General features: G+C 54.9%; 2 protein-coding genes across 10 annotated transcripts in view; one reads left to right on the top strand and one right to left on the bottom strand.

Annotated features, from left to right (window-relative positions):
- ENDOV (endonuclease V) overlaps positions 1-26,065 on the bottom strand; it is a 102,605-nt gene that overhangs the window by 32,231 nt on the left and 44,309 nt on the right. The gene's annotated exons all lie outside the window — the stretch shown is intronic.
- On the top strand, positions 7,903-17,802 carry NPTX1 (neuronal pentraxin 1). The gene is made up of 5 exons (XM_059048345.2): positions 7,903-8,481; positions 8,771-8,978; positions 11,107-11,351; positions 12,578-12,757; positions 13,544-17,802. The coding sequence occupies exons 1-5, from the start codon at positions 8,038-8,040 to the stop codon at positions 13,763-13,765; spliced, it is 1,299 nt and encodes a 432-aa protein (XP_058904328.1). The 5' UTR covers positions 7,903-8,037; the 3' UTR covers positions 13,766-17,802.

The following is a 26,065-nucleotide window of genomic DNA, read 5'->3' on the forward strand; positions in this document are numbered from 1 at the left end:
GATGTCTCCTCTCTGACCGCACCCCTCCCCCAACAAACCTCTCTCTTTCTCTCTTTCTCTCTCTCTCTCTCACACACACACACACACACACACACACACACACACACACACACACACACACCCTACAACGGGTGTTTAAAGAGGGCTCCTCTCCCAAGAGCTCCTGTTTCTTCCCCATGACACGTCCACATGCCGCAGGATCTGAGAGGTCTGGACACTAACTCTGACTCAGCATCAAGAAAAACAGAGACGGGAAGCACAGCCACAACAGAAAAACAGCTCACTGCTTCCTGCACATCATGTCGGTTCCCCTCCTGTCTTGGAGACCCTCCCGGGACTGGACCAGTGCTGCCAACAGCACAACGACATCACTGTAAAAATGATAACCGCCACCACCACTGATCACATGCTCATTCCATGGGGTGCCTCCCCTGTGCCACCTGATGTCATCCTCACATCCACCCAGAGTCTCGCAGCTGGTGGCCAAGGCTGTGACCCTGGAGCTCACATGCTGAGCCTCTTTCCCTCCCGACGTGCCTCACCTTGCCCCAGAGGGTGCCCACTGAATTTTTTTTGATATTGATAGACCAGAAAGCCATGGGTTCATGCTTTGGCCCAGCCAGACACCACCTTAGAGGGATCTTTAATACAACTGCTGGTAGCAGATAACAAGGCTTTAAGAAAAGTGCATGAAATTGAAACTTAAAACCAAGAAATCAACTTTAAAAAAATTAGCTGGAAAGCTCTTGCATCTCCACTGTCTGGGAGAGTTCCCGGCAGCACACAACAGATACTGGAAGACTGACTGTTCAATGAATGAATAAATGAATGAATGATTGGAAACAGAAGGTCAGTTCTTACATTACAAGAATTAGCTGTGCTGCTTAAGCCAAGACACTGAAACGTAAGGAACCTCGATTGCCTGGTCTGTAAAATGGGGGAAATAAAATGGAATAGCCCCTGCTGTGACCGCTTCACAGGTCCCTCCGTGATCATGAGGGAATGAAGGAACTGGTCTGTGTCGTGTTCTCTGGTACGCTGGGAGGTCCCCCAGGGCTCTTGGGACCTCGCCGGTGCCTGGCAGCCTGCGGCCTCTGTCCAGTGAGCCTTGTTTGCAGTGGCCCAGTCCCCAGAGGGGGAGGCTAGAGAGGCAGGAGCTCCCAGGTGTGAGTGATGGCATCAGGCACAGACCTTGTGATAATTGTAATCCCTCGCCGGTACATACCATTTTTATTCCGAAACACTTTTACGCCTCGGCTCATTTTATATTTCATATGCCCTCTCCTGGCTGTGGCAGATGGTGAAATTGATGTGGAAGGACACAGCGGGCTGGCGGCCCCAGCACCCACCGCACCAGCCAGATGCTGTTAGCTAGAGGGAGCCAACCAAAGGGATACAAATGGGGTTCTGGAGTGGGGGCTCCAGGACCGCTCCAGACCTGGCTTTTGAATTTACCAGTTCCGTTGTCTGGAGGGAAGGGAGGACAGTGCTGGGAAGCACACTGGTGTCCGAGGGCACCATGCAAATGGCTGGGAGTGCCAGGACCTGTCGCCAGGGGCGTCACTCTCAGAGATCAGAAATCTTAACTAATCTCTTGAGCGGTGGGGTCCCAGGCGCTCTCCTCCATCCTCTCCCTGGGCGGTCTCTACACTGGTTGGCTATAACTCCACCGTGCTGAAGATGCTCTCGGGGTTCCATTGTCAGCCCTGACCTCCCCACTCACCCGTAGTCCCTATTGGCTCAGGACCAGTCTCCTCATTGGACAATATGGATAGTCTAATAAGTACTGGGTTTGGGGCCAAGTACCTGGTCCCCATCATTTTAATTTCCTCCTGGCTGTCGAATAACCACTTCAAACGCGACATGTCCCAGCAAGAACTCACGGTCTCTCCCTCCCTCCAGACATTCCCCTACTCAGTGGGCGGCACCAGAGTCAGGAAGCTTCCCAGGTTCCTCCCTCGGCTCACTCCTCACACCCAAGTCATCACCAAGTCCTGACGATTTCATCTCCTCAAACGTTCTCAAGTCCGTCTCTCATTCCCTGGCTCCTGCCACAAATTCCTTCCCCCCCCTCATCACCCAGCAGCAGCCTCTCAGCCAGTGTCCCCCTCAAGTCTGCCCTCCCAGGCAGGTTCCCAGGCAGAACCTCCTACATACACTCGGCTCTGCAGCTGTGCCTCCTTGCAGACAGGATGAAATGGACAGGACGGAACTGTGGCTCCTACACGCCTGCCAGCCCGCACCCACGTCTCTTCCCAGCCAGCTCTGCAGTTTACACTGCGAAGATGGAAGACTCCCCGCCCTCCACTCACGCCCCTCATCCCTCACCCGGCATTGCTCGTGCCAGCCGCCGCCCTCCCCACTCGCTCCTCAAGACCGTGCTCTGGTATCACCCCCTCAGGAAATCCCCCTGACTGCTCGACCCCAACCCACCCACCTGCCCTGGCCTGGGGCACTCGCGTGCCATCCTGCCCAGGAGGTGCGCGTTACCCCACCTGCCCACCAGGCTGAGCACCCTCAGGATGGAGAGGCTGCTGTGTTCATCCCTGGCCCCGGCACCGGGTCTGCCCCTCAGTAGATGCTCTGGAAATATTTGCTGAACTGAGAGCACACTTGATGAATATTTACATTGTACTAAGTACCCACGGTTCTGCCTGGGGCCAGAAACCCCTGCTTGGAGAAAAGTGAGTTTTCACCGAGACAGGATGGTACGTTTATGCCTGTAAACTCCTGTTTACTGGGGTAAGCAAGTCATCAAGTTCAAAAGCACCCGTTCCCCACCTGATGCCAGCATTGGGCTCGGTCCAGAGGAGGGCATGCCACGCAGGGCTCTGTTCCAGCCAGACTGGGCTGACGGCGGCCCAGGCTGGCTCAGAGGAAGGGGGCCCTCAGGGTGGGAAACGCCCCTGGGTGCAGGGAGTCTGGAGGCCCGGGGTGGGGGGACCCCACCGTCCAATGCTAATGACCACGGCCCACGACTGGTTAGTCCCCATGTGGCTGCCGCAGGGATAGTTGTATTCACACAACGGGCATGAACTTGAACACCCTGTGGTGAAGCAGGGCAGCTTCTCCTCCAAGGGTAGCAGGTGAGCAGCTCCTCGGCCCGGGGTCTGCGGACCTGGCCTGGTCTCCCTCCACCATCGGGTGTGGGCAGGATGGGCCACTGTCCCTTCTTGGGCCTCTTCTCTGCCACACAGTCCTGCCAGTCTGAGAGTTCTCTCGCTTGCGGTTTCAGGGTTGAGGGGGGGAGTAGTGGGGTGCGCGGGGAGAGGGGGGACTGTGCGGGGCAGGGAGAAAGCTGGGTGGGAGTGTGAAGGCCAGGGCTTGCCCCTCAGCTGTGCCTTCACTGCACGTGTGGGAGACCCTGGACTTCCCTTGGTTTCTTTATCTGCCAAGTAAGGACAATAGCCCAGCCATGCCTTAGGGAGGCAAATGAATGAACATGGACAGAGGGCTTTGAAAAGCACAATTCCTTGTTTATAAGATAAGGCTATTACTGCAGGGGTGACTGAGAAGAGGGCAGAGGGGACGGCTCTGGTGTGGTCCCTCCTGCCCAGCAGAGCTGGGCAGCAGGGACCTGTCCCCGTCACACCAGAGTGGGTGGATGGGGCCTGTCAGGAATGCCACTCCAGGCCAGGGGTCAGAGGCCCCATGGGGCTTGCTGCTGTCAGAGTGGCCCCATCCCCAATGCCTTGGGCCCAGGGGCTTCTCACATGGGAGTCACATGTCCTGGCTCTGTCGTGAGGGCTTGGCTGCCAGAGGTCTCTGCTGACTCTCATCTGGTAGCAGCCAAAAGCCACAACCTGTGGGTGCTGCCCCCCCAAATAACCACACACAGAGGGGTGCATAAGTCATCTTCCTGGACACAAAGTGAACACCCCTATGAAAGCAGTACCCAGACTGAGAAACAGATCGTAACCAGCCCTGTGGGGCTGCTGCAAACAGAAACGAACAAAAAACAGAAACAAAAGCAAAAATCAACTCAGGAGCATGGCAGACGTGTCCCCACACATTTAAAACAGCAGCCACTTACATTACTGCAGTGTCCTCCCATCCCAGGTGAGACGTCCGCTCACCCAGCGGGGTCCACGGCATGTCCTTAGCAGTGACATGGGCCTGACTCTTGTCTGAGCAGCCCACCCGTGTCCAGAGCCAGATCAGTGAGGACTCCTGCCTTCTTCTCTTCCCAGATGGGGTCCCGGGACCTTACCTGGCCCTCCCCCTCCATTCCCCAGCCTCCCCCCTGCAGGGAGAGCTATTTCAAAAGGCAGGGTGGACCCTCATGCTAGATGGGCTCAGAGTCAAGTGGTGGGTGGGCCCTGGCCTGGGTCCATTGTCCTCCCAGGTCCTCCTTGTGCCCTCCCAGCACCCACCCAGCACCCCCCTATTGCCTGCCATGAGGGTAGCTCTTTCCTTCCTAGGCCGGCCCACGGTCTTGGCCCTTGAAGAGAACAGGGCCAGGAGACACCACAGGATGGGTGAAGGTCCTGGGCACAGCGCCAGGCTTGGGCACCCTCCCTGGATGGGCTCCCACCATCCCCTGTAAACACCCTCAACAGCACTGACGTGCTCAGAATAGTGCCCGACCCACCTGTTTAGCCTTCCTATGCCTGCCTGCCTTTACTACGCTGGCCACAGCTGGGAAGCCTCCGGCCACACTTCTCCACCAGCCCCCTTTGCTTTCCCTACATCAAGGTACCTGCCCGCCCCCCCGCAATTTAACCTCTGAAGGCCTCTCCATCCTCTTCCACCAGTGATGTGCCCAGCTGGCTGGCTCCAGCTGATTGCTACATTTTCAGGAATTTGCAAGCTGATTGTTAAACACAGTCATCATTAAAATTTAAATTATACAAACTTACAATTATATAAATTATATTAAGAACACGGTAATACATAGAACTTATCACTTTCTAATGTTTTCTACTACATTTTACTATTATCTATGCTTTTTAGGTTCTTCACATCTATTGCACCCATGAGGTGGGAAAACCATGTACTTGTGTGATCCTGCCACATCTTTTCCCAACTCCACTGCAAGTGTGTATACAGCACTTCTTCCCCCCCCACCCCCACCCCCATCCCCGCTGCAGTTCTGACGTACGGGGCTCAGGTCGGGAGAACGGGTGTACACGTATGAGACCTTCAGACCAGGTAGCTAGGCAACTTGAAGTTCTTCCTCTGAGGGTTTTGGGCAAGGCAGCCCTTGATTTTCTAGTCCCCAACTCCCAGATACCTCCTGAACTCTAGGGAGGGAGAGGAAGCTGCAAACACTACCCAGATTGAATCTCTCCTGCCCAGGGTCTTGGGTCCAGTTTAAAAGATTTATAGAAGGCAGAGAGCTGCCATAGTGTGCCCCCCACCAGCCCCTAAGCAGAGCCCAGCGTTTCTGTGCAGGTGTCCCACATACTGCCTTCTGGCAGACAGAGAGCTCCACTGAGGTCGCCCTTGGGACCAAAGGGTCCTGGGCCCTTGACCGCGGTGTCCTCCCCTCAGGGTTCCATACTTCCCTCACAGAGATCCCACGACCCCTGGACATTGCCCCAGGGCCCCTCCTCCCCTTCCAACTCAGTCTACTCCATCTTCTGTGTGTGTGTGTGTGTGTGTGTGTGTGTGTGTGTGTGTGTGTGTGTGAGAGAGAGGCGATGGGGGTGTCGGGGTCTGGCGCTCAGTGCCCAAATGCCAACCGCTGAGATCTCCTCTGGAGGTAAAAGCCCAGGTCCCTGCCTTGCTCGGGCAAGCCCCTGCCGCTCCTGAGGCTCAGGACGCAAGGTCCAGCCCAGGGTTCCCGCTCCGTCCACACCTTCCGCATGGCCCAGCTGGGCTCCTCTCCCGCGCCCACGCGCGATCTCTGCGGAGCGCCGTCCCTCTGTGCCCTCAGGGCCCCACGGAAATCGGCCTCTGGCCACACGCAGCCCTGGCCCGGGGGAGCGCGGGGCGGGGGGAGGCGCTGACCCGGGGGTGCCCGGGGTGGGGCGCGGGCCCGGGGGGTGACCCCATCCGGTCTGAGGATGGGAGTTGGGGCAGAAGCCGTGGTGCCCCTCGCGCAGGTAATTCCTCCCGAGTCGCTTGCTGGCCTGGGGCGCTCCTGTCGCAGACACGCGTGGGACACTCGTGGCCGGCCGCCTTCCGCGGCCTGGGGCCGGGTGGTGAGCTGCGGTAGGTCTCAGGGCTCCGTGGTGGGCGAGCGCGGCCGCCGGGGCCGGAAACCCCCGCACAGCCCAGGACCGAGGCGCACCAAGCCCAGGACAGCCGCTTGCGGGTCGCGGGGTCCCTCTGGCGCCGCTGAAAGACTCTGGCCACTGGTAGCCCGGGGGACGGGGGGTGGGAGGAGGCTGCGGAGAGGGAGGGGATCGTGGCTTATCAAAAGGTCTCAGTAGAGCTGGCTTCCTTTCCCACCCGCGGGGCGGAAGTCAGCTCCGCACCCAGGAGCTGCCTGTGGGTCCCTCCGGGCAGGGACTCGCGCACTTGCCAAAGGCGGGGCCATCGCAGAGCCCAGAGGAGGTGGAATGAAGGGCTCGGGGCGTGGGGCGGGGGTGTCCGCCGGGCGGCCCCGGCTGCGACTGTAGCTCTGGCTCGACCTGTCGCATCGAGCCGGACCCCGGAGTCTTGGTACCTCAGTGCCCTCCTCTGTACAGTGGGAGCTGGGAGGGGCGGCTTCCGAAGCGCCTTTGGCTCTGACCGCCAGGGACGGACCAGGGTCTCAGGCCCTAGTCGGGAGCCCCGAACCGGGCACTGAAAACTGGACGGAAATCTGGGAGCCGAGCCCCGCGGCGCCGCTGCCCAGAAAAATGGCTCGAGTGTGTGGGCGGGTGAGTGGGGTGACTATGAGTAACCTACCATCGTGTGGAGCTTCGCAGGTGCGACGCCCCCCTCCCACAGTCCGGGACCCCTCCCCAGCGGCAGAGAAGCGGGCAGAGCTGGGGTGCATGGGGTCCAGAAAGCCCAACACACACGCGGAAACACACAGACATGGACACACGAACGCACCGCAACTCGCACACGGACACACACGTGCCCTCACATCTCCGCGATGGGAAGGCGCTCGGAGAGCGCGAAAGGGTCCGCCTGCAGGGTCCCCTAGGAAGCGTGGCACCTCCCCCGGGGCTGGAGGGACCGTCCAGCTCCGGCGGCGCCGTCTGCCCGGAATCGGGCCCGCTCGGCTGGCAGGAAAGGCTTAATCCGCAAGGGACGCCTCCGAAAGTGCCCGCCGGCCCCGCCGGCACGAGGTGGGGGCCGTCAATCCCAGGAGACGTTGCCAGTCCCCAAAGCTCGGAGCTGGGGGGTGGGGGAGGGCACAGGAGAGCCAAGAACGAGGGCGTGGGAAGCCCCCAGACCTGGAGTGTATAGCATCTTTTTAACCCCATACGGACATCTAAGAAACTTGGAGCGGTCCCGCGACACCCTCTCGGGACTTAGCGACGTAGCGAGGCTCTGCTCCCGGCGTTCCCCACCCGGCACGCAGGGGTGGACGACTTGAGTCCTTGGGGAAAGAGTCCGGCCCCCGCGAGTGTTAAGTGCAGCCGAGCGGGTCGAGCCGAATTCTGTTTCCCGGGTCCTCCGTGGCCTCACACACACCCCGAGCCCCGTCGGAGATTTGGGGACACCACGCAGGTGACACATCCAGGAGTCCGAGGCCGCGGCCCGGCCCACTCTCCTCTCCCCACCCCACCCGCTCCGTTCTCGGCTGGGGTCAGGGACGGGCCGGTAGAGGGTGATGCGAAGGCCGCGGCGGCGCCAGGGGTTTGGGGGAAGTTTCCCCCACCGCGCACCCCTGCGACCCCAGCCGAGCAGCGGGCCGGGCCGCAGACAATTAAAGCGGGATTCCTCCCCCGCTGACGTCGGCAGCGCGAGGCCCCTCCCGCGGTGGCATAAAAGGCGCGGGCTCCGCAGCGCAGGCGGCAGTGGGGGCCGGACAGCGCGGCGGTGCGGACTGCGCGGCGGAGCAGTGAGCAGCGCGGCGCCCAGAGCGCTGGCCGCCCGCGGAGCTCCAGCCGAGCCGAGCCGGGCCCGGAGCGCCGGGTCCCAGCGCCCGCAGCCATGCTGGCCGGCCGCGCCGCGCGCACCTGTGCGCTGCTCGCCCTCTGCCTCCTGGGCAGCTGGGCCCAGGATTTTGGGCCGACGCGCTTCATCTGCACCTCGGTGCCGGTGGAAGCCGACATGTGCGCCGCGTCCGTGGCCGCCGGCGGCGCCGAGGAGCTTCGGAGCAACGTGCTGCAGCTCCGCGAGACCGTGCTGCAGCAGAAGGAGACCATCCTGAGCCAGAAGGAGACCATCCGCGAGCTGACCACCAAGCTGGGCCGCTGCGAGAGCCAGAGCACGCTGGACGCGAGCGCCGGCGAGGCGCGGACGGGCGGCGGCCGCAAGCAGCCCGGCTCGGGCAAGAACACCATGGGCGACCTGTCTCGGACGCCGGCCGCCGAGACGCTCAGACAACTCGGGCAAACTTTGCAGTCGCTCAAAACCCGCCTGGAGAACCTCGAGGTCCGCGCGCGTCGCTGTTTCCCCTCTGGCTCGCGCGCCCCTCTGCCCTCCCCCACCTCCATTCCCGACCCGGCCCGACACCCCCAACCCCGGCCTCGGCCGGGTGCCGATGCCTGGCTGGGCCCTCCCCTAGCGTGCGGGGCCCCGCGGACGGCCACTCGCCCGAGTTCCCCGCCAGGCTGCCCCCGCAGTCGCCCTGAGGGGACCGCGCCACCGGCCTCCCGGCACGGCCCCTGCTCCACGCGTAACGATATGGTTTCCCCCCCACCCCGCCCTTGCACCCTCGCAGCAGTACAGCCGGCTCAATTCCTCCAGCCAGACCAACAGCCTCAAGGATCTGCTGCAGAGCAAGATCGATGACCTGGAGAGGCAGGTGCTGTCTCGGGTGAACACTCTGGAGGAGGGCAAGGGGGGCCCCAGAAATGACACCGAGGAAAGAGTCAAGATCGAGAGCGCCCTGACTTCCCTGCATCATCGGATCAGCGAGCTCGAGAAAGGTAATGGTCATGGGGGGCTGGGGGGTCATGCATCCTGTCTCAGCTCCCTGGACCAGTGGGACCCTGCCTCTGGTCCTGGCTTCCTGCATAGCTCAGGTTGGGAGTGTAAAAGCCCTGAGCTCCTCCACCCCTCCAGCCCCATCCCTGCCCCAGGTTCTCCAGTCGTTGTTCCTGGCAGGACTGGGGTGCCCTGGGCTTGGGACATCTCAGGAAGCACAGTGAGGAAGGGATTGCCTGGGGTTCCTCCCCCCTCCCCCGCCACACTCACACACTCACACACTCACAGGATTTTTCCAAGTCTGATTTGTTTAATCTTCAGCAACTTTGCACTATAGCTTTGGCTGGCTCAAGTCCTCCCTGGCTAAGAAAACCTGGCTCTAGCCAGTCCCCATCCACAGCAGAGAGCAGGGCATGGGCTGGGGCTGGGTCCTCTTGGTCCATGGCACATTTGGGCCCTGAGCAGGTTTCCTCCCAGCTCCTTGGTGCCCCTGGCATCCTGTGGGGATTTCTGGGTCCTCCCCTCGGCCCTGAACACACCCCCGAGGTTTTCTCTTCTGAGTGACCCAAGCCCAGGCATCTTGCGTGCAGCCCCGCAGTTCCCGAGTCGCCAACTCTAGCCAGCCCCAATATCGCCCCAGGCCCACGGATGAGCTCGGGAGGCTCAGCCTTGAAGTCGCAGAAATCAAACAAGGTTGTAAAAGTTGGCGGGGGTGAGACTCGGGGCTTGAAGCAGGGCCACGTGACCCTTCTCGGACTGCAAAGCGTGCTGGATGAATTTAAACAGTGCCATCTTAAGGCACGTTATGTAACTGAAAAACAGATAGGGGAAGGGAGGAGGGGGGGAGAAAGGGGAGATTGGGGAAATGAAGAACACCCCCTGGAGGGACCAGGGACCAGATGTGCTCCAAGGGCAGGGGGCTGCCAGCCTGAGATGGAAGGGGAACCCTGAGGGCCAGCCCTGCTCTGTTCCCTGACACCTGGCTTAGAGGAAGGGCGTGGGGTTGCTGGCCCAGTAGGATGCCTTCTAGAAATAATTCTTGGCCTGGAGGGCCGGTTTAGTGCTGGGCTCCCTGGCAGCACCCAGTGTACACCCTGGAGCTGGTGGGTGTGTGTTCCTGGCTCTGGGCCTGGTGCCCATGCCCATTGCTGGATTGGAATGTTTTGCCTGGAATCAGTCACACCATGCCCAGGGCCACAGCCACAGTGTGTGTGTGGGTTGGGAGAGGGCAGAAAAGCATTCCTTGGAGACACGGCCGGCAGGCGGGAAGCTGGTGGCCGTGTATAAAGGGAGGGTATGGGACCAGGAGGCTGATTTTTCAGGAAACGCACAGGAAGCTCGCCCTGAGAATGACTGGCATCATCCTCAAAGCAGTCACCTTAGGGGAACCTGGCTTTAGGGCTGCCTCCTGGCTCCCTGCTATCCTGCCCTCTCTGCAGGGGGCCAGACAGAGTTGCTGGAAGAGCCTCTCGGGGTACAACTCACATTCCTGTGGGATGGATGGGACTCTGGAAACAGCCTGAGTCCTCGGGGCAAATTGGCTGGGTCAGATGAGTGGCCAGGGGCTGCAGTGTGTCCTGGCCTCAAGGGAAGTGTGACGGGCACTGGGGGCCTGGTTCTGAGCACCATCAGTGGTCAGCATCCTGGGATCAGGTTGGGCTCCTGGAAGGGCTGCTCTACGGGGAGCCAGCGCCTCTTTACTGGCCGGAAGGAGACCTCCTTCCTCTGTGGTGACACCTTCGCGTGTTGCTTTACAGGGTGTGCACTGACCCACTCCCTACCCACGCCCACTGCCCAGCCCAGGTGCAGATGCTCAGAGCCCAGCATGTGCGGGCAGCTCCCCACACCCCCATCCCAGCCTCTCCACAGAGGTCACCGTGTGGGAGCCACCTTATGGGAGCCAGACCGGGAGCAGAGACCTTGGGTCAGCTCTCTTGTCCTGGCCCTGTGGCCTGGGGCAAAGTACCTGACCTCTCTGAGCCTCCTTCTCAGCATTTACAGAACAGAGGAGTCTGCTTTGTCTGCATCACCAAGCCTGGTTGGGGGCAGGGGCGTTGGCAAGCCTGCTTTAGTCAGGGACAGGCGCTTCGTCAAGGTGCAGGTGTCTGGACTGTGTCCCGTCCTCCCCAGGTCAGAAGGACAACCGCCCTGGAGACAAGTTCCAGCTCACATTCCCCCTGCGGACCAACTACATGTATGCCAAGGTGAAGAAGAGCCTGCCGGAGATGTACGCCTTCACGGTGTGCATGTGGCTCAAGTCCAGCGCAGCGCCAGGGGTGGGCACGCCCTTCTCCTATGCCGTGCCCGGCCAGGCCAATGAGCTGGTCCTCATTGAGTGGGGCAACAACCCCATGGAGATCCTCATCAACGACAAGGTAGAGTCCCCAGCCCTCTGAACTTGCAGGGCAGCAGGGCGAGGCCCCCAGGGCCCCAGTCTGTGCCAGCTGCTGGGACAGGTCTGGGTAGCATGAGATATACAGCCTCAGATGCTACTGTGGCCCCAAGAGGACAGCCTGCCAGGCAGGGCTGAGGGAGGTGCAGGGTGAGGACTGGGAGAAATAGGTAGGGGTGCCCTTGCCATGCTCCACAAACAGGCCTCCCAGACAGAGGCCTCCTGGCTGGAGGTGGAGGAAGATAATCCAGGGGGACAAGCCATATGACAGACTCCTCCTCCCCCAGCTGGCCTTGGAGCTGACTTTGCTCCTCCATATTTGGGAGACCATAGATGCTGGGGGTGGTGGTGGTAAAGATGCTCCTAGAGAGTCCAAATCAATCCTGCTTAGCCCCCTACCCCTGGGAGGAGGCCAGATCTGGGTGAGTCCTTGGGAGAGGGCAATCTTTCCCTCCAGGGAACCCGTCTCCATCTTGGCCTTCCGTTAGCTGTGGGAATAGCTGCCAACTCTCAAACTCCCTCGTCTCTATGCCAGCTTTGGTAGTAAATGTATAAAACCTGGGCTGGGAATTAGATTCCAAGCCCTTGCTCTTCATGCCTTCCCTAGAAAGGGCTGTGCCTTTCTGGGGCCCCATTTTCCCCAAGTTAAAAGGGTGTGAGGGTTCTTACGTTGGCTGAAGCAGCCTCCCTGCCTGAAATGTTAAGAGTGTGAGTGAAATTCCAGGTGAGAGGCTGGTCTGAGCGTTAAAAGGCATGGTGCCATCTCCCCTGGCATCTTTCAGAGTCTCTGCAAAAAGGCTGGGCGGGTTGTAGACCCAGAGATCTGGCAGTTAGAGATGGAGTGTTGGAAGAGAGGAGGGGCTCAGAAAGCAGCAGTGAACTCAGCCCCCAGGGGTGGCCCTCCTCCATCAGAGGGCCTGTTTCATAGACTAGCCAGGAGGGAGGAGGGTGAGTAGGAGGGAGATTGCATATGCAGATCGATCTTAGGAGCCCCCTTGACAAATCTTCCCATTTCCTTTGTGATTTTGTGCTCCAGCAATGGATGGGCCTGACAGTCCAGAGGGGCAGGTGCTGCCAGAACTCAGTAACAGCTCTTGATATTTATTGTAAATGACTATGAATATCGGTTGAACTACTAACTAGTGATGATAATTGACTCTGATTGTACTCCTGTTCCCATAATGTCCTGTATGTTGTTCTCCTTCCCAGGTGGCTAAGCTGCCCTTTGTAATCAATGACGGCAAGTGGCACCACATCTGCATCACCTGGACCACCCGGGACGGGGTCTGGGAAGCCTACCAGGATGGCACCCAGGGAGGCAACGGCGAGAACTTGGCGCCCTATCACCCCATCAAGCCACAGGGCGTGCTGGTGCTGGGCCAGGAGCAGGTACAGGCCACGGGGGCAGGGAAAGGGGGGACAGCTGCAGGGGGAGGAGCCCCAGAACCAGAGACTAGGCAGGAGAAAGGAGAATGAGGGTGTTGGGAGAGAGGGCAGAGAGGCAGCAGGAAGCAAAGTGGGAGGGAGCTCGAGAGGGAAGTGGTTTCCCCTAGAAGTAGCTGAGGGAAGCAAGTGATGCAGCAGTTTGAGCAAAGTCCCTGCTCTGAGTGGGCACTTTCAGGAAAGGCAAGCAGGAGTGGGCTCTGGTCTCAAGGCTCTCTACAACTTTCTCAACAACTGCAGCAATGCTCTTTGGCACAGGAAGACCAAATGTGCATTTAGTGATGCATAATTTATTTCCTGGAAGTGGTTTGTCTCCCACTGGGCACTGAGGAGGGAAAGGCAGGCAGGAGAGCCCCAGGGCTTCCATTCTCATTGGGCAGCTATTGCTGTCAAAGAGTGACATCTGTGTTTCTTGACTAGAGGCAGGGAGTATAGGGGAGGCCCCCCAGGCGCTGCTCCCACAGTTGTCCATGGACCTGGCTGACACCATCCCTCACTGGGCACCTCTCAGGTGCCCCCAGGAGAAGCTCTGCATCCAGGGCAGAGTGGGCCAGCATCACTCCTTTTCCTGAGCTCCCCACAGGGGAGGGACTGATGGATAGCTGAAGACCAGACACAGGGAGACAAATGGACCAGAGGTAGACGTGAGAGTCTTTCCCCCTAGGGATGCCCTCCTGATAGGCCCCCATTGCTATGACCCCCTCCACCCTCATCCTCTGCTTTTCTCTGAAGGACACTCTGGGTGGCGGGTTTGATGCCACCCAAGCGTTCGTGGGCGAGCTGGCCCATTTCAACATCTGGGACCGCAAGCTGACCCCGGGGGAGGTGTACAACCTGGCCACCTGCAGCACCAAGGCCCTTTCCGGCAACGTCATTGCCTGGGCTGAGTCCCACATCGAGATCTATGGCGGAGCCACCAAGTGGACATTCGAAGCCTGTCGCCAGATCAACTGAGGCCCAGGGCCGGGCTGAGCCTCCTGGTCCCCAGGTCCCCAGCCCCCTCCCGCTTCCCTCCTGCTTGTGCAGTGATGATCCGTCGTCTCTTCTTCTCTCCCTTTCCCCCAGGAATGACTCAAGGCCATCGCCCTCGCACATGCGCACACGCACACAGCCTGGTTTCGTCCTTGTGCACGTGAAGCAGGCCCGGCTCCCATCTGTCCCTGAGGTGTCCCCACTTCTCTCTAGGAGCCCGCACTGTTTCTCAGGCATGCCCTGTTCACCAGTAAAGCCGGCAGCTGCAACATTTTGAAAAATGCACACGTAGGTGAGAGGACCTGTGTGAGTGTGTGTGTGTGTGTGTGTGTGTGTGTGTGTGTGTGTGTGTGTGTGTGTGTATGTCTACAAGGGTCTGTCTCTCTGGGGAGGCCTTCTCTTTTAAAATGAGGTATTTCATTTCTTCTTTCTCTGTGGCTTTGGGAAATCTCTTGACTGGTCTAATATCTGCATTGCCAACTTTGGTGTCCGCCCATGTGCCTTGGGGCTGGTGCATCTTCTTCTGCAATGCATTCGTCTTTGTTTGTAAACGTTTTTCAGAGCGACATATCTCTATATTGATAAAATAAATATCTTTTAGCAGTTTGTTAAAGGCCGGGGGCCTCTCCATGGAGAATTTGTATTTTGTCATAGAAGGAATTCTCTCTGAAGGGTTGAAGGCAGACAGTGTCCTGTGATGGCACCACGTGCTGGGTGGGGGCAGAGGAGGTGGGGCCAGCCTCAGGATCCGGGCAGTCCTTGCCCCAACCCCCAGTGCCTGGCCAGCATCCTGCTGTTGGCATCTGAGGGCAGCACCGGGCCTGGGAGGCTAGCCTGCATACCCAGCTTGGCCAGCTCTGGCCCAGGATACCGTCTGTGGCCCTCAGCCTTCCCACATCCTCAGACTCCCTTTCAGCTGCCAGCTAGTGCCCCCAAGAGAGGAACATCCCATCCACAGCCCAGGAAGCCAGGACCCCCGGTCTCCTCCCCTTGGCCTCTGGCAGTGGGAGACCAGAGGCTTCGGTGGGTCAGCTTGAGAGCAGGCCTTTTAGACCAGGAAACCCACACTCTGATTAAGACCCAGCCACACATGGCCACTGAAACTTGAACCCAGCCAGTCGATGGGCCAGGTCCGTGGTAACTCTGACAGCCATATTCTTCACCCGGGCCAAGGCGAGCCCTCCAAGGGGCAGGGCCTCCAGAGACCTCTGCTGGGGAGCCACGCATGGTTAGGCTGGGGCCTGAAATCCACTCCCCCATGTTACAGAGCACAGGTCCTGATGTAACCCCCAACCTGTCACCAGCTGGTGACACTGAAACCCAGCCAGTGTCCAGAAGCTTTGACATTTCTTTCCCTCCGTGAAAAACTAAAACGTGCGCCTCCTTCTAGTCCTTCCAAGGCGGGGAGAAAAGTGTGTGTGCGTGTGTGTGTGTGTGTGTGTGTGTGTGCGTGTGTGGAATGAGAGCGAGAAGAAGAGCACTCAGACGGGTCACACCCAGGGGAGGGGTGAGCTCCCCTGCTTTGTTGCACCATCTGGGGGTCGCACACCCTGAGGGCAACCTGGACTCTGTCACCAGGAGTCTAATTAGCAAAAGGCTGGCAAGTCTTTCTAGAAATTTTACTGCACTGCCTGGCTCATCTACAGCTGCAGACATTTCTTCAGGAGGAGCAGGTGTTTCTGTCTTCTGTTCCTTCCAGGGCACCTGTCTCCTTAAACGCAGGTCCGTGTTGTGTCGGAAACCTAGTGCATCTGTGTGTGTCTGTGTTGGTGTCTCTGTGTTGGTGTCCGCGTGGGTGTCTGCACGGTACCCAGTCGCCGTTCTGCAATGCATCACTCTAGTGCCGAGGGTGAGGTCCAGGCGCCAGGCTGTGTGTTGTGGTTCAACAGTGGCTTTTTCTGAGACCACTGTGCTTTGTCAGAGCCCATCTGGCTGTGGCATCTGTGGATATGCAGGGATCTTCTCTGTTTGCATGTTCCTTGGGGTGGCATGTCCCTTGCTTCCTCAGTCTGGTGTGTATTCCCCTGCCTGCATGAACTTCTCTGGTTCTGTGTTGTGTGCCCAGTGCCACCCATTGTTCTGTGACCATCCATGTAGCTACTGAAAATGGCTGGGTAAGCAAGCCAAGGGTGTCGGAGGAGGTCAAGGGAGAGATCGACTCCCTCTCCCCCTCCCCCCTCCCCAAACACACCAAGAAGTATTTTTAACGTGTAGGTTGAGAACAAGCCTAACAATGCCTGTGGTTGGGAGAGAGTGAGAGCTTAGTATCCCCCTCTAGACCAGATCGGCCCCACCCCTCACTTCAGCCATCTCAGAGCTGTAGGCAAGGCCCAGAGTGTGCTAGGTGCTCTCCCATCAGCACCTCCCACCAGCCCCTGCCGATCTATGGATCTATCAGACCCCGGGTCACCTCCTGTCCCAGTGGGTGCAGTGGGAGCTGTCCTTTCAGGACCACAAGCCATCCTCTGCCCTAAGTAGAGAGGGGCAGAGCACACCCCCAGATGCTTACGCCTGTGTCCCTTCAGCCTCCCGACCTGTTCACCCTCCTCGCCCCTCACCTGACATACCCGCGGTGCCAGGGATGGGAGCTGATGTTTAACGCCCTCCGCCCTCCCCAGCTGGAGCCTGTGCCAAGCCCCAGACTCCCTTACTGTGGTAACACTTGGCACTTGGCCAGCCCCAAGGAAGGCAGAGGACACAGCCACAAATCTAATCCACATAGTTTCCATCTACCCCTTAATCTGATTGATGTTCCCTCTTGCACTGAATAATACATGCCTATCTCAGGTAAGCCATTTTATAAAATAAGAAGATAAAAAAGCACTGTCGAGACAGTGTTTGCTTTCGCCGAGCTGGTGTCCCACAGCTCCCTGGGTGTCCGAGGTGCGAGAGCTGCTGACAGAGGCTCTCTGGGCCCTCGGGGCATTAGAGCCCACTTGAATCGTAAGCCTTTCTTGCTTTTGATAACAGTATTATTTCTCTTACTCTAGAAGAAAAAGTTTATTACCAAACAAGAGTATTTTTATGAAAGAAAAGGACAAACCTATAAATTAACTCAACCTATATTTCCCTTGAAAATACTTTCAGGCTCCGCCAAAAACGTAGAACTGAAAGCATGTTATTTTGGAAGAAAGAGATACATTTTGTATGCTTTCTGTTCCTTTTGTAGATTCACAGTTTTGTTTCCTAAGACTGCAAAGATCACTTTGTCACCAGCCCTGGGACCTGAGACTAAGGGGGTGTCTTGTGGGGAGTGAAGGGGAGGGAAGAGGCTGGTGTGAGGGTCACAGTCATTCCAATGAGCTCCAGAGAGGGGCCACCTGTTCTCAAAGATGTGTCGGGGATGGGATGTACACTGGCCATTTATGGTGGCCCCTCTGTCTTGGAGCTGACTTGTTAAGTGGAATGAGTTGAGGACTTGATGGTCAGTTCCAACCCTGATAGAAGAAACTAGGGTTCCGAATTGTAAACATTAAGAGGATAGTATCCTTTGTAATCTTATGGCAACCAAAATGTGGCTTAAAGCAGTCATGGTTTCATCTCTTAAAACACAGTGTGTAAATTTATTCAACTAATGATGGGAAATGTATCACTTCCATGCACAGTGGACTCAAGTGCCATTTGTTGAAGGGGAACAAGTCACTGAGGAGAAAAAAAGCCCTATACTTAAAGTCCCAATTTTGTCTTATTTGCCCCCCCCCCCGAAAAGTCAACGACAACGACAAAGCAAACCCCCTATGGTTGATATTGTTATATTGTATATACTGTATAATATGAAACAGAATTGATGTATCTTACTTTTTCATTATTTGCTAACCAAAGCTGTACATTTTTCATATGATCCGCAGCCTTTTGGGTATCTAATGGGTCAAAACCATGGGACCTGCCACCTCCCATAAGCAGTTCTGGAAATGCACTATTTCTACTGGTATTCTTGCTTTTTTCTTTTTCTTCATTTTCTTGCTGAAATGACATGAATTGTTGAGTTTATTTTTACACAGTAAAGAGTGAAGAAAGACTGTGGTCTCCTTGGAATGTCTCTTCTTTTCTCAAGCTTGAAAATGTCACCTCAACCTGCTGGATGACCTCAGGGGTCCTCCCAGGGGATGCATGCCTGCCTACTGCCCTGTGCCCCTTGAAAATCCCCCAGCCATCTGGTGACACTGGACATCAGAGTTGGGGAGAGGGCCTGCCCAATAGCCGATACCAAGGCAGAGAGAGGTGAAGTGATTTCCCAATGTGTGGAGGCCATACTGGGGCTTGGGGTGCAGAGTAACTGCCCATTCCTCACCTCGCCTGCAGCCCTGCTCCTTACTGAGTGAATGCACTGCCCACAGCACACCTTGGCACAGGTCCCAGGTGGCCTGGGCCTGTCCTTGCCAAACAGCCCTGCTCTGCTCTCCTTTGCCACATCCCTGCTGACCCATCCTTGGCCAACACCTGGTTACCTCTCCTCTTTTGGGGTTCCCAGGCTGCTTTCCTGCTCTCAAGCAAGACAGCATCTCTAGATTCACATAACAAGAAGATGGGTGATGCAGGAGCCCTGGGCACTGAGAACTTACTTCCCTGGCCCCTGGTGGACCAAGCTAGACTCAGGATGAACAAAGAGCTTTGGAACTGTTCCTTTCCAGGGGACAAAATTAATGACCAGGGGCCAAAGTAGCCTGCCTGGTTGGTGGGTCTCCCCCATGCCCCAACACACATGCCCACACACACACTGGGTTAGCAGAGGGGACCTGGCCAGGACTCAGGACCTGGGGTTTGGTGGTGTGTAACTGAGCTGTCCATTGCCTGGGGTGGTACAGAGGGAGGGGATTTGGCCTCAGAGCAGGTGGCCACTCATCCTATTGCCCCTGCAGGAGGAGCCCCAGTTGGGAGAGAGAAGCCCCTGCCAGGTTGAAGACCCTGGACCTGTTTTCTCCAGAGTTGCCCTTGGAGGGTGGTATCCACCTCCAGGCTGCACACGTGTGGCCAGGGCAAGGGTTGTACCCAATCCCAGGAGCTCCAGCCAACACACCACCTCTTTGCCTCCCACTCAAGCAAGTGCATAGTTACGCCTTTAATAACATCACTCTTACATTTCTAATTTCCATGGAAGTGCTCATTCAAAACTGGGGTATTTTTAACTATCCTTAGAAACAAGTTACTTTCCCCACCTCTCACACCTGATATTGGTACATCAGTGACTGACTTTAGGGGCCATGGAGCTGAGAACAGCAGCTCACAGGCAGGCAGTCAGGCCTTGCTGCTGAGCTCGCTTGCGTGGGAGCCTGGGGCAGAGGGACATAGGCTCGGGATTTCAAAGCTGGAGAGTGTCTCCAAAGCCATTGACTCCAACGGCCCATCAGGTGCATGAAAATGTTCTCAGCTTGCACACTTCTAGTGATGGGGAACTCACTATTCATAGTCTGCCCCATTTTCAGACAGCTCCAGCTGGGAGTTTTCTTTTTTTCATTTCTACCTTTTCTATTTCTTTTCTGTAGTGCCCAGTTCCTTATACTGAGCTGCAGCGTCCACCCACCTGTCTGCACACAGGGAGACAGCCCCCATGTCCCCTGGGTCTCTGCCTTCATGTCTCTCCTGCACCACCTGGCTGACCTGCTCTAGGGTCACACTCCTCCCACCCCGGATGCCCCCCAGGCGGCAGCATAGGAGTGTAGACCAAGCCCTGAAGGGTCCAGGGAATGCGTCACCCCACCCCCATCCTTGCTCCAGGAAGCTCGAGCTTGTGCATCAGCTGCACGATTCAAGGAGTCCCGAACTGCTCCATCACCCTGTCTGCGCCCCATGAGGCCCCCAGTGAGTGGGCCTGTCCGCAGCAGCCCCCTCTCTGCAGACCTCCAAGGAGCACAAAGCCACATGGGCTCTGAGAAGTTAACTACTCGCTGGAACGAGGAAATAGGAGAGAATAAAAGCGGTGGCTGTGGGGAAGTTACGAAGGTTCTTGAACTCTTTGAAAGGCCTGTGGTTCGGAGCTCAGGGCTTGGCTTCTTTGTAGGAACCAGATGCCCTTCGGAAGAGGCTGGAACGCTCAGCCCAGCCAACGAGGGGCCCTCCCTGGGATGGAGTCAGCCAGCACTGCTGCCTTGACCTTAGCAGAACTGCCTCCCCCGTCCCCCACTAGGAGATTCTTTCCCATTCACAGCCGGTGGTGCCCACCTGGGCTCAGGCCCATCGGCTAGCTTTGCCAGGGGCCCAGACCCTCACGAGTCTCCACAGTCCACTCTGGAGGTGCCCCGGCAGCGCTACCACCCTCCAGGGGCCACTGACATCCGCATTGTGCATCATGCTCTGTGCTTAACTCACTCCTACGCTTCATCTCATGCCATCCCAATGGCCACCCTGATGATAACACTGATTTTGCAGATGAGGAGCAGGTGGGGAGGCCGGGTGACCTGCTGAGCTCGTGAGTGGCAGGGCGGGCGATCAGACTGCAAAGCCCCTGTCTTTCCACACTAGCTATCACGTTCTGAGTTCATCTGCAGGGGTCAGCAGCTGGCAGGCCACCCCCTCACAGAGGACCTAGTCCCAATCTGAGCCCGTGAATCTCTGGCCAGACCTGCTCTTCCCTCGCACTTTGCTGCTCTGTCATCCTTGACCCCTCAGGTTCTCACGCACCTGCGTGTGATGCACGTGGTAAGTCCCCGTGGCCTCGGGTTCCCGAGATGCCCCCCCCACGGGAGCAAAGCCTCCCTTCTCTCCTGACATTCAAATAAATTGTTTCTAACAGTCTGATCCTTAAAAATGGAAAATCCTTTCATTTCTTGGTTTCCCCATGAAGCACACTTGCATTTCCTGAGACTCACATGGTCACTCAAGGAAGTGGACAGTGGTCTTCAGGGCCGTGGTTTCCCCAGCATAGGAAGACAGGGTGGGGCCAGCTGGTCTCTGCAGTCCCTTTGGGCTCTCCCTGGAGCCTAGGAGGCAACATCCCCAATCTGTGGGGACCAGCAGGGCCCTCTGTGCAGGACACCCGACCGACCTGCTCCTAGACCCTTGCTCACACAGGAGCCCTCTGCCCCCTGCCCCACCAGCAGTCCAGCAGCCATGGGATCTGCCCTCACCAGACTTCTCCTCAATGTTAACTGTCCTCTCAGGGTCCCTGTTCAGGTTACATGAGTTCATAATTCTGATCACTGTTGGTGGACCTGGGTCACATTTTCTCCCCAGAATCTCTTAGCTACCATATAAATCAGGGTGCATGTAGGTACTTGGGGTGGGGTCCACAGGCCCTGAGCCCACTGTCATGACCTGGACTCATCGGTCTCCCTTTGGGGACAGGGGCAGAGAAGGATATTAAGGAAATGAAGAACCACAGCTGACCCTTTAGAAAAACATACACACAGGAGATCAGCCAAGATGGTGGAGTAGAAGGGCCCTGAGCTCACCTCCTCTCACAAGCACATCAAAATCACAAGTACTTGCAGAACAACCATCAATGAAAAAGACCTACCAGAAAAGATCTTCTACAACTAAAGACATAAAGAAGAAACCACAGCCAGATGGGTAGGAGGGGCAGACGCTCGATAAAGTCAAGGCCCATAACCCTGGGTGGGCAACCCACAAACTGGAGAATAATTACATTGCAGAGGTTCTCCGACAGGAGTGAGAGGTCTGAGCCCCACGTCAGGCTCCCCAGCCTGGACGTCCTGCACCAGGAAGATGAGCCCCCAGAACCACTGCCTTTGAAAGCCAGCAGGGCTTAATTTCAGGAGTCCCATAGGACTGAGGGGGAAAAGAGACTTCACTCTTAAACGCTGAGCACAAAATCTCACATGCTCCAGGACCCAGGGCCGAAGCAGTAATTTGATAGGAGCCTGGGCCAGACCTACCTGCTAGTGTTGGAGAGTGTCTTGGAGAGGTGAGGGTCGCGGGGTGGCTCACTCTGGTGACGGCCATTCTTGGGAGCTCCTTCTACCGCGTGGACACTGGTGCTGGTAGGCGCCATTGTGTGGGATCCTCCCTCTAGCTCATCAAGGCGGAGACCTGGCGCTACCCAACAACCTGTAGGCACCAGTGCTGAGATGCCTCAGGCCAAGCAACTAATTGACACAGCCCCACCCATCAGCAGACAAACTGCCTGAAGACCTCTTGAGCCCACAGCCACCCCAGACACCGCCCTGCCCACCAGAGGGCCCAGGACCCAGCTCCGCCCACCAGTGGGCAGGCACCAGACACAAGAAAACCACAATCCCACAGCCTATGGATACAGCCTGCCCACCAGCAGATTAGACCCTGCCCTGGAACCAGCTGGGTCCCAGTCCTGCCCACTATCAGGCCAACACAAGCTTCAGGACAGCCTGGACCCTGTACCCAACTGTTTCAAGGACCACCCCCCACCCCAACAGTGATGTGACACCAGCTCTGGGATCCCTGAGTCCGGCAACCAGACTCCGGGACCTGGCTCTGATTGCTATTTTGCAGGCACTAAACCCAGGGTTAACACCTATCCTTCTCAAATTATTCCAAAAAATTGCAAAGGAGGAAACACTTCTGAACTCATTCTATGAGGCCAGCATCACCCTGATACCAAATAACAGACAAATAAAAAAGAAAACTACAGGCCAATATTACTGATGAACATAGATGTAAAAATTCTCAACCAAGTATTAGCAAACCAAATCCAACAATACATTAAAAGGATCTTACACCATGATCAAGTGGGATTTATCCCACGGATGCAAGATTTTTCAATATCAGCAAATCAAGCAATATGATACACCACATTAACAAATTGAAGAATACAAACCATATGATCATCTAGATAGATGCAGAAAAAGCTTTCTGACAAAATGCAACACGTATTTCTGATTAAAAAAAAAAACTCCAGAAAGTGGGCATAAGAGGGAACATACCTCAACATAATAAAGGCCATGTATGACAAACTGACAGCCAACATCATACTCAACAGTGAAAAGTTAAAAGCATTTCCTCTAAGATCAGGAACAAGACAAGGATGCCCACTCTCATCACTTTTTTTTTGCAGGGGAGCAAGCCATGTGGCTTGTGGGATATTAGTTCCCTGACCAGGGATTGAACCTGGGCCCTCAGCAGTGAAAGCACAGAGCTCTAACCACTGGACTGCCAGGGAATTCCCTCACATCACTTTTATTCAACAAAGCATTGGAAGTCCTAGCCACAGCAATCAGAGAAGAAAAAGAAATAAAAGGAGTCCAAATTGGAAAGGAAGAAGTAAAACTGTCACTGTTTGCAAATGACATGATACTACACATAGAAAATCCTAAAGATGACACTAGAGAACTACTAGAGCTCATCAATGAATACAGTAAAATAGTAGAATACAAAATTTATATACAGAAATCTGTTGCATTTGTATACACTAACAATGAACTATTAGAAAGAGAAATTAAGAAAACAATTTCATTTACCATTGCATCAAAAAGAATAAGATACCTAGGAGTAAACTTACCTAAGGAGGTAAAAGACCTGTACTCAGAAAACCATAAGACACTGATGAAAGAAATTAAAAACAACACAACCAGATGGAAAGATATACTGTGTTCTTGGATTGGAAGAATCAATATTGTTAAGATGATCATACTACCCAAGGCAATCTACAGATTCAATGCAATCGCCATCAAGTTACCAATGGCATTTTTCACAGAACTAGAAAAAACAATTTAAAAATTTGTATGGTAACACAAAAGATCCTAAATAACAAAAACAATATTGAGAAAGAAGAACAGAGATGGAGGAATTACACTCCCTGATTTCAGATTATACTACAAAGCTACAGTAATCAAAACAGAATGGTACTGGCATAAAAACAGCCATATAAATCAATGGAACAAGATAGAAAGCCCAGAAATAAACATTTATGGTCAATTAATCTATGACAAAGGAGACAGGAACATACAATTGAGAAAAGACAGTCTCTTCAATAAGTGGTGCTGGGAAAACTGGACAGCTACATGTAAAAGAATAAAATTAGAACATTCTCTAACACCATATACAAAAATAAACTCAAAATGTATTACAGACCTAAATGTAAGACCAGAAACCATAAAACTCCTAGAGGAAAACATAGGCAGAACGTTCTTTGACATAAATTGTAGCAATATTTTTTTGGATCTGTCTCCTAAGGCAAAGGAAATAAAGGCAAAAATAAACAAACGGGACCTAATTTAACTTAAAAGCTTTTGCACAGCAAAGGAAATCATCAACAAAATGAAAAGACAATCTACTGAAGGGGAGAAATTATTTGCAAATGGTATGACCAATAAGAGGTTAATATCCAAAATATACAGACAGCTTATACAACTCAACATCAAAACCACAAACAACCTGAATGAGAAATGGGCAGAAGGGACTTCCCTAGTGGTCCAGTGGTTAAGACTCAATTTCACTGCAGGGGGCATGGGTTTGATCCATGGTCAGGGAACTAAGATCCCACATGCCGCACGACCAAAAAAAAAAGGGCAGAAGACCCAAATATACATTTTTCCAAAGAGCACATGCAGATGGCCACAGACACATGACAAGATGTTCAGCATTGCTAATCATCAGGGAAATGCAAATCAAAACCATAATGAGATATCATCTCACACCTGTCAGAATGGCTGTCATCAAAAAGGACACAAATAACAAATGTTGACGAGATGTGAAGAAAAGGGAACCCTCATACACTGTTGGTAGGAAAATGAATTGGTGCAGCCACTGTGGAAAACAGTATGGAGATCTCTCAAAAAACTAAAAATAGAACTACCATATGACCCAGAAATTCCACTCTTGGTATATATCCAAAAAAAACCAAAAACACTAATTCGAAAAGATATGTGCACCCCAATGTTCATAGCAGCATTATATACAATTGCCAAGACAAGAAGACAAGACACGGAAGTGACCTAAGTGTCCATCAACAGATGAATGGATAAAGTAGATGTGGCGTGTATATAAATGTATATGTATACTACTCAGCCATAAAAGAAGAATGAAATTTTGCCATTTGCAACAACATGGGTGGACCTAGAGGGCATTATGCCAAGTGAAGGGAGAAAGACAAATACTCTATGATATCACTTATATGTGGAATCTAAAAAATACAATAAACTAGTGAATATAACAAAAAAGCAGCAGACTCACAGATATAGAAAACAAACTAGGGACTTCCCTGGTGGTCCAGTGGCTAAGACTCCATGCTCCCAGTAGAGGGGGCCCAGGTTCAATCCCTGGTCAGGGAACTGGATCCCACATGCTGCAACTCAGAGCCCTCATGCCACAACTAAAGATCCCGCATGCCACAACTAAAAGATTCCACATGCCGCAACTAAGACCTGGCGCAGCCAAATAAATAAATAAATATTTTTTTAAAAAAGAGAGAGAGAGAGAGAACAAACTAGTGGTTACCTGTGGGGAGAGGGAAGGGGGAGGGGCAAACGTGGGGTAGGGGATTAAGAGGTACAAACTACCATGTACAAAATAAGCTACAAGGATATATTGTACAGCACAGGAAATATAGCCAGTATTTGATAAGAACTATAAATAGAGTATAACCTTTAAAAAATGTGAATCACTATATCGTACAACTGTAACTTATACAATATTGTATATCGACTATACTCCAGTTTTTAAAAAAGAGAAATAAAGAAAAACGTACATTCATGCATTCATTCACTTATCGAGGACCTGTTTCCTGAGCACCTACCATGAGCAAGTATCTGGGGCCAGGTGCCCCGTGGGTGGTCTGAGGGGCGGAAGAAGAAGGCTCAGCTCAGGCACCTGGACCAGCTTCAGGCTTAGAAACACCGAAGGCAAATGGTGCTGGAGGATGGGGGAGGGGGAGGAGGGGGAGTGTGAGCTTGCATGCTTGTGCGCCTATAAGGCATTGCTAAGGAAGCCGTCTGTCCGCTGGTTGATTTCTGCGTTTCTCAATTCAGGCCAAGGTGGGGGGCCATCTGCTAAAGTGGACACAGAGAAAACATTTTCGCTATGCAGAAAATTGGCTTCTGAGGGGAGGCTGTGTGCTCAGCACAGAACCAGCCTGCAGAGGAGGTGCTAGAGGCAGCGGGCAGGGCTGGGTGCAGGGAGGGAGGGCTGGAGAGGCGCCCCTGATCCTGCCCCATCCTTGGGAGGCCTCAGGCCCGCCATTGTCTCCAATGCATCAAGCCCCTGCCTAAAACTTCCCGGTCTTTGCATGGGACTTGCATGGGGGGAGGGCTCCCCTCATTTTTAATACCTTCATTAAGATATAGTTCACATACCATAAAATTTACCCATTTAAAGTGTACAGCTCAATGGCTTTTGGTATATTACATTACTAGT

Source organism: Kogia breviceps, chromosome 19, assembly GCF_026419965.1.
Source record: "Kogia breviceps isolate mKogBre1 chromosome 19, mKogBre1 haplotype 1, whole genome shotgun sequence".
NCBI classification, from domain to species: Eukaryota; Metazoa; Chordata; class Mammalia; order Artiodactyla; family Physeteridae; genus Kogia; species Kogia breviceps.